Genomic DNA, 12,135 nt, shown 5'->3' with positions numbered 1-12,135 from the left:
GTTATGCCCTGTCGTAATCTCCTGTCGTAATCTCCTGTCCTGTCGTTATGCCCTGTCGTAATCTCCTGTCCTGTCGTTATGCCGTGTCATAATCTCCTGTCCTGTCGTAATACCTGTCGTGTATGCCTCGTCTCCTGTGCTTTTCGTATGCATTGTCTCCTGTGCTCGCGTCCTCTGCATCCTCTTTGTTGTAGTAAATTCCTGGTGTTTTCCCCTGTGCTCTTAGTTGTTTTTCAGTTAGACTTTTTTGAGATTCCTCTGTCTGTTGTTCATTTATCATTAAAAGGACACTTTTTGTTTAAACTCTGCTTCTGGGTCCACCTACTTAACCAAACCTGACAACTAATGTGTCTGTGGAATCCTGGATTACAGAGACAACCACTCTGCATCAATCAAGAGTGGTGCAGAGGAGTAAAGAATGTGGGCTAGCTAGCAAACAGCCACACTGTGCGCTGTGAGTCATGAAAAAGGTTAAGTGGCTGCAGGGAAGTACCAGCAGGAAAGGGCTGGGGGTCTGTCTCCTCCTCCATACAGACAAGAGGAATGAGCGGTGAGATCTGTGTTATAAATACTGGCTTTGAGACAGCAGACAGCAGTGTGTACACAGGACATTCCCTCAGATCTTAGGAAAACAACCTGACTCAGGTGAGTGCTAGAGATTAGTTTGTGTAAGATACAGTAGATTTGTTTCAATCATCAGCACATTGTGCCTGAGCACCTGCTGAGTGCTCCTTCAGATTATTTGGTATAATTTATTGGATTTTATCTTTTAACTCTGTCCTCATTTGTTCTGTTCTCCCTTTCAGCCCTCACAACCACACACATAATGGCAGGTTAGTGCTTAGGAACTATTAAGAATCCAAAAACATCATCACTGTCGAGATCTTGGTCATCACAGGTCATGAATAATCCTGTCTGTACCCAAGTGTGTGGACAGCCAGCCACAGTAATTGTTAAAACATGTATTTTTTTCTGTGCACTGAAAGTCGATGCTTTTTTTTCTGCAGATGAAAGCTTTCAGAAGGAGTTCCTGGAGACTCACAATGCCTACAGGGCGAAGCATGGTGCGCCGCCACTGACGCTCAGCAGCGACCTGAATGATTCATCTCAGAAATGGGCCGATCACTTGGTGGAGCTCGGTGCCCAAAAACACAGCGGTTCTGCAGAGAACATCTACAAAAAAATTGGCTCCACGGCCGTGACAGGTGAGATACACAATCGCATTCATTGATACATTTGAAATAAGGAATGCCACTATTCTAGACTGATCATTTAAAAACTAAATGATTAAGCCTAATAGCACACTCAGGGGATTTGGTGCTGCAGCTTCACTTACTGCAGTGTAACCAGCAGCTCCTGGGGGCTGAAATTAACAAGCTTTAAGACATTCCTTAGTCAGTTGTGTAACTTAATGAGACTTCTTTACTCACTATGCTGTTACACTATGTTTAGCATTTACCACTACACTGTAATTTTCTCTTACAGCTTCATATGTTTGTCATAATGGCATTATCATTTTGTTTTTCAATCACATCATTGTAGTTTGTTCATATTGTGTTCATATTGTGTTCTTTTTGTGCGTTTCTTTTCTCTTTAGGGAAAGAAGTTGTGGATTTCTGGTACAGTGAGATCAAAGACTACAACTGGAGCAGTCCTGGGTCGGACTGGAAAACTGGTAAAACACATAACATCTGATGGGCTCCATAGGGAGACATTGAATAAAGCCAGATTTGAAATGTGTGGGTAAAATATATATCACTTTAAGATAATGACTTACTTTTTTCTGTAATAATCTATTAAATTCAGTAGGGCATTTTACTCAGGTGGTTTGGAAAGACACCACTAAACTGGGCGTGGGTGTAGCCTCTGATGGTACCAATGTCTATGTGGTCGCCCAATATTCTCCACCTGGCAACATGAAGGGAAACTACGAGAAAAACGTCCTTGAGAAAGGTAAGAAATCATCAAATTATTTATCTGTCAAACTAGACCACTGGTAATCACTCCATTACTTTAGTTTTACTGTTTGTCCACTAAATATTGTACTTTTCTTACACTACATGTATTTGACCACACTATCATTTATTTTTACTTTGAAGATTCCAGTTTTACATAAAAAACACATGGCCCACTTCTATATAAAAATGCATTTATGTATTATTTAATATTTTAATGTGTGATATATAATAGCATTCAAATACAGCATTCATGTAATATATTGACTGTATATGCAAAGGAGTCCGTTTCTAGTTACTTTAGGAATGTTCACACTTTGCTGCACAAACCTATGATCTTTTACTCATATATATATATATATATATATATATTCTAAATGCAGTCATTTTACTTGTCACTCAGTATATTTAAACTGCCACTTTTTAAAGCTGCAGACACATAATGAACCTGTTTTGGTTTTAAAAACACACAGAGGAATGCTGCAGCACTGGATTCATTAAAGAATCGTGAAATGGTAGTTGTGGTTCACTGTCAGTGAGCAGAAACTCGTACATCACAACAAACCAGTTATGTTGGATTAAAATTTTGTTGATGTGGGATGAACTGATCAAGAAAAGCTTTTTTTTTATGTGCTTGATGTAACAGCTATTAGAGGATTATCTCCTGCTCACAGTATGTAAGGTATACGAGGACATATGTCTTCTCATGCAGCCACTTGTGGGTAATCTAGCAGGTTTAACTTGTTCCTATGTTTTTCCCTGCAGCAGCAGCAGCAACAGTCGTGTGTTTCTGGTGATTCGGCTTAAGTTTAACAAATGACTTTTACAGGTAGTGGACAAGTGGGGAAAGGAACAGGCAGCAGCCCCAGTGGGGGTTCTGACAAGAGCCAAAGGAAACGTTGCACACTGCTATAGATGACCTAGACCGTCCCTGCTGCTGCCTCTTAATATTCCATGATGTCAATGAAAAATTAAAGCTTGTCTTATGAAATTGTTTTAATTGAGAATGCTTTTAGGAGTAATTTCTACGCTATTAGAGAGAATTTCAGTCAGCAATGACTTCTGAGTGATTAATACCTACAAAATAAACACAATAAAAACAGGCCATCTCCAGATTGAGCTAAATTGACAGACAGTGTGAAGTTCCAAAATGTACCACGAGGTGGGAGCATAATATAACTAATCGTGTCCCCTCTCTTCAGGTTGGATAATTAAAATAACAGAAATCGGATGCTTTCACATAAATCTGCAACTCACAGAAAGATCTATGCTTCTTACTTGTAGCTAGTGACTACAGTTCCCATAAAACTCTTTTCATAAAGTTTTATAAAGTGAAGCCAAGAGACACGAAACCAGCTGCACAGACCTTTCAGAATCAGTTTTTGATGTCATATTAGAATATGAAGAATCTCAGTGTTTCAGAGTAACATAATGTTCACATACAAGTAATAGACTACACCCACTATAGTCTTATTTATTCTGCTTCAGCTGATGTATTATCAGTTAGAATAGTGACAAAAATGAATGTACTCTGTGTCTGTCCAGATGCGGGGAGCGGGACGGCCTGATCGGAGCAAAAGACGTGACCTGCTGGATTTCAATCATCAGGTAAATACATGCACTGTGAAGGTCATCATTATATGTGCAGTATTTGACCATGAAATACCTGACAAGGCTGAAAAATATTTGCCTGGCCACTCATGAACCATGTCAGTGGCTGACATACAGCGCCCCCTGTGGCTGTCGGTGCTCACAGACAAGGTTCTAACCCACATAGAAAAATAGTTTTGGCTCAAATTTGACCTGCACTGTGATCTGGCCACACCATGCCAAGAGCACAAAAAAAAAGCCCCATTGGTTTTTTTGATATTTGGGACACATTTGCTATTTTACAAGTTGGCCACTTTAGGCCCACATTTGTTTTGTCCAGACCACAAGAAGGTCAGATGTAACACATCATTGTCTGAAGAAGCCCACACATTAATGCTATTTTAGAATGTATCTGTTTCGACTCCAACTCACTGATAACACTTTCTACATCAAGCGCAGGTCATCTTCCACTGAGTCCACCATGTTTCCACAGAAGACCACAAGTAACCTCCCAAACACAGGCTCCAGGTCCATAAAGGCTCTTAGAAAGTCTTAAATCCAATTGTTTTCATTTTACTCAAAATTTGGTCTTTGTTTGTTTATATTTTGAACATCGTCTATTACTCAGGATGTGTGAAACTGTTTTGGACAATAAATTAAATGATTTTGACAAGACTCTCCTTTACATGTGTAGTGGAAAATTCAACTGACCAGTGTCTAAGGTATTGGAAATCCCCCTGACCAGGTGTCTAACTGCTGTGATACTGTCTACCTGACAGGATGGAACCCTTATTTGGTGGTGTCTCACTGTTATGACCTTGATCAACAGGGTGCATGCCCTTATTTGGTGATGTTTTTCTAACCAACTGCTACAGCGGACGGACAGACACAGATGATCTCATGTCTTTCATGTCTTTTTCATATTATGTTTTATGAAACGCCTCTTTGTATAAGTTCTGGCTTTTGTGAACTTGCGGCCAGTTCCATTTTGAGCACCTGTGCTTGTTGTGTAACCTCTGCAGAGCTTACTGTTATAAAGACTCAAAGGCAACTCCAGTCTGAGAATTTCATTATTTCAAATCTCAAGATGAATTTCCATCACAAACTTGGCGTCACGAACAGGATCCCTTGAAAGATCGTCTGGACCCGAGAAGTCTTCGGTGGTTGGCCACCCAGGAGAAAAAATCTTCTGCCTCTACCTCCAACAGTTAAGAGAAGAGAGGGCCGAAATAACTTGGGTTCCGGACCTTCTTCACAGGGATCCAAAGACCTCTCTTTGGTCATTTTATATCTGGTGAGATGTTGAAATTCTGATTTTCATGACTGTTTAGATGATTTCTCAAATACGAAATCAAACAAAAGAAATAATACATTTAAAGGGTTTTATTTGGAACGGGTGTATTAGTCATTCTCTCTGGATTATTGTGGATTATTAATGTTAATCTGACCCATTTTGTGGCAATCATCCTTGTTGATGGCTTTTTTTTCCTGTTTTTTGCCGTAAAGAGAAACAAGGATTCGTGGAGACGTCCACGTCTTAAATTGAGTGTTCAAGGGAAATTGTGGACGTGCACAATTTCATACACTTAATTGATAAAGATGGGTAACAAGGGAAGTCAGGGACTTCAAAACCCCAAAAGTCCAAATGGTGGGCTTTATGATTGCAAGAGTGAGGACGGGAAAGTGTGACATTTTCTTCCAATATGGTCCAGAGACTTTGCTTTTCCTCATAACGGGTCATTCATTGTCGAAAAAATTAAACTTTTAAGAGAGAAACTCCTCGAGAAAGAGGAAGAATTAAAAAGTAACCAAAAAAAAAAGAGAAAAAAATAAAAAAATAAATCAAGGTCGCAATGTGGAAAGACAGAAGATAATAAGAAAGTGTCTTGAAATGTAGGAAAAAGAGTCAGAGTGTAGGGACAGAAAACAAACATTTAAACAGATGGAAAACTGAGAAAGTTGAAAAGAAATCATATAGATCTCTGTATTCTCCATTACAGGGTGTGGCAGTCCTCTCCTCGACGCCTGCCTTCCTCCTCACCTACGACAAAACCCTCCTCCATGATGATGTGCAGAGACCAGACTCCACCAATCAACGATCAGGCCCATCTCAGACTCCACCCACCACTCTCCCAGTCTATGGAGACAGGGCAGCGGGAGGACTGAATGATGACGCCACCTCTTCCTCATCTTTAGGCCCCACTGACTTTGCAAAGATATGTCCGCACTGTGGGGGAGACCTTCGTCTGACTTCACCAGACTGGGATGGTGCGTTTAATGCAGCATACGTCAACGCTCTCAACACACTCCTCAACGCCCTGAGGACCGCCTTCCCCAATAAAATTGACATGTCCAAAATAACAGGGTGCAGACAACAACCAGGGGAAACCGTAGGAGATTTCCTCACACGTCTGACCGTCCTGTTTAATTAACACAGAGGCATCCCCATACCTGACAACCTTGGCAACGAGCCAGGGGCTTATGAAACACATCTGAAACAGGCCTTCCTGAATGGTCTGCTCCCCCCACTACGGGCAGACGCAGGCCACACCTGCATTGGGCTTGAGGATGCTCGCTTGACAGAGGTCAGATGTCATTCTGAACATGCTGAACGTCAACACAAAGAAACCAAAGACAAAACTCAGCAGAAAAAGAATCAACAACTCCAGAAAGCACAGCTAACCATGATGCAGGCTGTGTCAGCCCTGTCAAGGCCACGCAGACAAGATAACGGTGATAGCAGAGCCAACTTCACTGAATCAGGAAGAGAGGGGCGTGGTCGCGGACGTGGCCGTGGGCAAGGACGTGGGCGAGGCTTTTCTCGACAACCCAAAATTCCCATAGATGAGTGTTTCTTCTGCAGACAAAAAGAACACTGGGCAAGGGACTGCCCCCAGCAGCGAGAGGAGGGGGAGACAAGAACTTTCACTGCCGACTGAACTACAGAAAGTGAGGAGGGGCAGACGGGGGGAGACGACCAATCTACCCGCCGAGGATCAGAGAAAGGGAAGTGAAACACAGATACATACATGCCACTGCAATGAAGAAATCGCTTGCTAAACTAACCGCACACACACACACACCAGAGCAAACACAACTTTGTGGTTCTTATGTTAAAGGGGACATAGCATGCCCATTTTACCACAAGTTGATATGGTTCCTTGGGGTCTTAATGAAATGTCTGTAACATACTTTGGTCAAAATACCACAAGGATCATTTAAAACAGCACCCTTTTTACCCTGTATAAAACAGCCCTCCACAGAGTGACCTGTTTTGAGTGCCTGTTCCTTTAAATGCTAATGAGCCAGCTCCCCCCTCCCCCTCTCCCCCCATGATTTTAAACGATATAAATTACATATTTTATATGATATAAATTATCAAATATGCATCCCATACTTTGTATTCCCCTTCTGTTGTCCCTGAGTTTTAATTTTCCCAATCACATAATTAAATGTCCCCCTCTGCCCATCCACTACAAGCACACAAGCAGACAGACAGAGAGAGAAAGAGAGGGGTGGGGGGGGCTATGAAGACCATCATTTACCCCCGAACCCCGACATTCAACGGGTACAACAACAAGCGGAGAAAGCAGAATCGCAGGCTGACCTTATATATACAGTCTATGGGGCTGACCAGCGGAGAAATGCACGTCCCGTGTGAACAGCCAGGCGGCTGCGCGCTTGAGAACGGCGCTGCGCTGCCTCGCTGGTGTTAACCCGGCGTAACGAGTGGGGGGGCTCTGTTTGTGCCAGTATTACAGTAGTGCTGAACACTGCGGAAGTCTTCCACACTGCTGGCTGTGTGGCGCTGACACAAATTCCAGCTCACGCATGGGAGAGCGAGCGGTCGCGCCCGAGCAACTGCTGCAGCCTCCCAGTCCCAACAATCCAGACAAATGCCACATGTGAGTGAAACGCGGGCTGACCAGCGCGGAGAAATGCACGTCCCGTGTGAACAGCCAGGCGGCTGTTCAGCACAGGCCTCGCAGCCTCGCTGCCTCCGGTGTAAACCCGGCGTAACGAGTGTGGGGGTACGGGTGAGGTGGGGGGTGGGCCAAGGCCATGTAGGGAGACTTCCAGTGCCTTGTTACGACACAAAACTCAGGAAGCTCAATCGAGTCACTCAAACATGACGTTTCTGACTTAGAGGAACCATAACAAAACGCGCGAGTGTTTTTTTCCCAGAGTTTTTGGGTTGGTAGACATGCCAGATACCCACATTAACGTGTAGAAGCACTAACAAAGTGGAATTTGCATGCTATGTCCCCTGATGATTTTCTGAAAGTGTCCAATATTTTTTGGTCTGGTTCCAGAAGTGCAGCTTCCGTCTCACTCACTGACCAACAGATGGCACTGTTTCGCGTCTCGAATTCCAGCCCTCACATCTCGCTCTCCAAGTCCCATGATGACCAGTGGCAAGACTTAGGCCCATTTGCCAGATCATGCCAGGCTGCCGTTGATTGGCAACCCACAACCACGCCTGACGTAATGTATTCACCCAGTCTGAGTGCATTTGATCCAAAAATGTCTCCAACCTTCTGTTCTCCAGCCACACGCTCATTTGTTGTGACTGAAAATCACCTTCATTCTTATGCAATGTTGTCCAACCCCTCTGATGTTTCGCCTTTACTTTCAGATCTGCCTGAAACACTGTGGGCAAAGGACAAATATGATGTGGGCCTCATCAGAAACTGTGATCCAGTCAAAATCACTCCAAAATCTGATTATAGGCCATGTAAACAACAATATCCACTCAGACAGAAAGCAGTGGAAGGGATACGTCCTGTTTTTGAATCCTTTTTGCAGGCTGGTGTAATTGTCCCCTGCCCTGATTCACCGGTCCGCACTCCACTGTTCCCAGTTAAGAAGATCAGAGACAAAGGTCAACCTACTGAGTGGCGGTTTGTGCAGGATCTGAAGGCTGTGAATGATGCTGTAATTTCTCGATCACCTATTGTTCCCAACCCATACACGCTGCTTTCCCAAATTCCGCCTAATGCAGCGTGGTTTTCGGTTGTAGACTTATCCAATGCTTTTTTGTTAGTGTTCCTGTCCACAAGGACAGCCAGTACTGGTTAGCTTTTAATTTTGAAAACAAGGCCTACATTTTCACACGCCTATGTCAAGGCTACTGTGAATCTCCATCATTATACAATCAGGCTCTCAGGAACAGTCTTGAACCCCTCATCCTCACTCCGGGTTCAGCTCTCTTGCAGTATGTTGACGATCTACTAGTTGCCAGTCCCACACAGGAGGAATGTGAAACAGATACAATCACTTTGCTGAAACATCTGGCTCGTGAGGGCCATAATGTCATCCTCAGCAAACTAGTTTGTTCAACAAACTGTCACGTTTCTGGGTCATGTCGTCACCAAAGATGGCAAATCCCTGTCTGATAAGAGAGTAGAAGCTATTGTTAACATGCCTAAACCCTTGACGAAGAAACAACTCATGTCATTCATCGTAGAACGTTCATTCCTGACTTTGCTCTTCTTGAAGCCCCTTTAGGTGCTCTGTACCATGGCAAATCACTCACTCCTCACGAACGTGTCATTTGGACTCACGAGGCAGACAAGGCATTTGTCACACTGAAGAAGACGCTGCAGCAATCTCCCACTCTTGCTCTCCCTAACCCTGACAAACCTTTTGTTCAGGCTGTGGATGAGAGAGACCGCTGCATGACTTCTGTCTTCCTTCAGTCTCATGGTGACAAATATCGCCCTGTCGCCTACTTCTCCGCCGAACTTGATCCGGTGGCAGCTGGCAGTTGTTTGCGTGCAGTGGCCGCCTGTGAAAAAAGCCGTCCTTGCCTCAAGAGACATAGTAGGTTACTCTGACTTGACACTCCTTGTTCCTCATGCTGTGTCTCTCATTCTTACAGAACAGAAGACCTCACATCTCTCTGCTGCTCGCTGGTTGAGGTATCACACTGTTCTTCTTGACATGCCCAACATCACAGTGAAACGCTGTTCAACTTCAGCTTCTTCCACTTCCGGATGACGGGGAAGAACACAACTGTGTGGCTGAACTTCAAGTCCAGTGTTCCCCACGACCTGACCTCTCTGACGAACCTCTTTCTAACTCTGACTTGATTCTGTATGTCGATGGGTCCGCCTCACGTGACCCTGTCTCTGATACTAACTGTGTTGGTTTTTCTGTTTGTTCAGATAACGAAGTTCTCCTCTAGATTTCTCTTTCTCATCACCTCTCAGCCCAGGAAGCAGAGCTCATTGCACTCATGGAAGCATGCAAATTGGCTACTGGTAAAACACTCACAGTCTACCCTGACTCCAGATATACGTTCGGTGTAACTCGTGATTTTGGCGCCCTTTGGCAACACAGAAACTTCCTCACATCTTCTGGTAAAAAGATAGCACACCACGGTCTCATCACAGATCTTCTGTCTGCCATTTTGCATTGTTAAGAGACATTATTCCACGATGGGGAATTCCTAGCAGAATTTCCAGTGACAACGGCAGACACTTCGTAAACGAAGCTGTCCAACAACTCAGTTCTCATCTAACTATGGATGTGCGAACACACTGTGCACATCATCCAGCCAGTGGTGGAACTGTGGAACGAGAGAACGGCACACTCAAAACTAAACTTGCAAAATGCTGTGAAGACACAGGTCTTGCATGGACAAAAGTCCTGCCTCTGGTGCTGATGTACATGAGGATGAGAAAACGAACCCCACATTGGTGTGGATCCTCCGTCTTCTCCGCTTCCATCCACAGACTTGTGTGATCATGATATGTTGTCCTATTGCTCTAACCTGACTTCTTCTCTTTCAGACATCAGGAAACAGGTGGCAAGGGCCCTACCAGGTACTGCTCACAACCCACACAGCAGTGAAAGTTGCTGAAAGAGCCACCTGGATCCACGCCAGCCACTGCAAATGAGTACCAGCTCCATCTGACCAGCTGACGCCTTCAACTCAAAGCACACACACTGATACTTCCACAGGTTGAGAAGCACAGAGAGTGTTGTATGATTAACCACACGAGCGTTCTGCCACAACACAGAAGAAATCTGCCTGACAACTGAGACCATGGACAGGCCATGACATCCATTTCGACATCCAGGGTTGTGTGGCCTGAGAGGCTCGCTATACGTGTTACTCATGATCTCCTCTATTATTGTTTTGCACATTATTCTGTCTAGACGCACTCCTGTAAAAGTCTCTGATGATCTAACGAACTCCTCTTTTCCTACGGTGTCCTCTCAGAACCATCCAGCACATGCAAACTTGACTAGACACAAGAGAAGTGATTCAGGTCCCCTTGATCCGTAACTTATTCCCCATCCCTCCCTACCTGGACACTGACAGCACAGATGGTTCTGATGACGATACTCATTTTAGGATTTTTTATGTTATTTTCTCCCCCCAGATTGCTTATGTGTTTCTTAATGATTTCACTAGACAAAAACAGCTACTGCAATTATCCTTTCAACTTCATATTTTATGATGCTTTAATTTGAAGCTCTGTGAATTTTTAAGGTTGATGTGAGTTACTTTATGAAGTTTGTACATACTTAATCAATTTTTACTTCCTAGCAAGAATTTAAAAAGTTTTTACTGCATATTTTCAACCTTAGATATACTGTATGTTGACATTTAACGTTTTATTACATTTTAATATGAGTTACTTATGCCAATCAATACAAATTTTGATAATGGTTAATGAGATGATGATGTTGTTTGACCTGATTTCCTTCCATTTTCATTTTAAATGCTTGCTCAATTACAGGAAAAGAACTTTTTTTCTTTCCACAAAAACAGCAGTGACTACGTATTGCACCTCCCTGCCATGCATCGATGTTCTAGAACCTCTCCATGGTGGATGTGACCCTGTACGTACACAAAGTGCGTGGGTTGAAGACTCGTCGATATTCTTCAATGATTATGATGTTGATTATGATGTTTCTTGATTATTTTTCGTTAGTGATCATATTTTTATTGATGATCAAAGGGGGAAGTGTAGTGGAAAATTCAACTGACCAGTGTCTAAGGTATTGGAAATCCCCCTGAACAGGTGTCTAATACAACTAATACCCCTATGAATGACAGAGGTGAGATAGTTGGTGTACAGAGAGAAGAGTAGGGGACCCAGGACAGAACCTTTAGGGACCCCAGTAGTCAGAGGACAAGGTTCAGACACTGATCCTCTCCAAGTTACCCGGTAAATGCGATCATTGAGGTAGGATGAGAGCAGGGAGAGAGCAGAGCCTGAGACACCCAGGTCCTGAAGGGAGGAACAAAGGATCTGGTGGTTCACTGTGTCAAATGCAGCAGAACGGTCTATAACGGATATACACATCTTTATATATTAAGTACACCGTTAGTAATTTGTGTTTTTATACTTTATTATCTTCATAATAAATGTTTTTCTTTCACAAATGTTTTTTCATTAATGTTGCATAAGTGAATTTTGCCAACCTCTACACTGTCAAGAACTCTATATCCTTCAACTAAGCTAACTATCTATATGGTAATTTTGTTATAGTTATTAATTGAATTGTTAATCAGAGTTCCAAATTTGTAGTTAGTACTTTTATGAGACTTAATCAATAAATTGGCTATCTTCTC

General features: G+C 43.2%; 1 protein-coding gene across 1 annotated transcript; it reads left to right on the top strand.

Moving 5' to 3' along the window:
• Nucleotides 1-350: 350 nt before the first annotated feature.
• Nucleotides 351-4,148, top strand: LOC117767773 (Golgi-associated plant pathogenesis-related protein 1-like). Its single transcript, XM_034595627.1, has 7 exons — nucleotides 351-645; nucleotides 807-833; nucleotides 1,008-1,205; nucleotides 1,598-1,675; nucleotides 1,810-1,953; nucleotides 3,501-3,563; nucleotides 4,005-4,148. The coding sequence occupies exons 2-6, from the start codon at nucleotides 827-829 to the stop codon at nucleotides 3,521-3,523; spliced, it is 450 nt and encodes a 149-aa protein (XP_034451518.1). The 5' UTR covers nucleotides 351-645; nucleotides 807-826; the 3' UTR covers nucleotides 3,524-3,563; nucleotides 4,005-4,148.
• Nucleotides 4,149-12,135: the final 7,987 nt, after the last annotated feature.

The sequence above is a fragment of the Hippoglossus hippoglossus genome, chromosome 9 (assembly GCF_009819705.1).
Source record: "Hippoglossus hippoglossus isolate fHipHip1 chromosome 9, fHipHip1.pri, whole genome shotgun sequence".
Lineage (NCBI taxonomy): Eukaryota > Metazoa > Chordata > Actinopteri > Pleuronectiformes > Pleuronectidae > Hippoglossus > Hippoglossus hippoglossus.
The sequence above is the reverse complement of the archived record's forward strand: the minus strand, read 5'-3'. Positions and strand labels throughout refer to the sequence as shown.

Bases quoted from the DNA above. Each gene is read 5' to 3' on its own strand.
- LOC117767773 (XM_034595627.1), top strand. The intron at 1,206-1,597 runs GTGAGATACACA...TTTTCTCTTTAG, and splicing joins TGGCTCCACGGCCGTGACAG to GGAAAGAAGTTGTGGATTTC. The intron at 1,954-3,500 runs GTAAGAAATCAT...GTGTCTGTCCAG, and splicing joins GAAAAACGTCCTTGAGAAAG to ATGCGGGGAGCGGGACGGCC.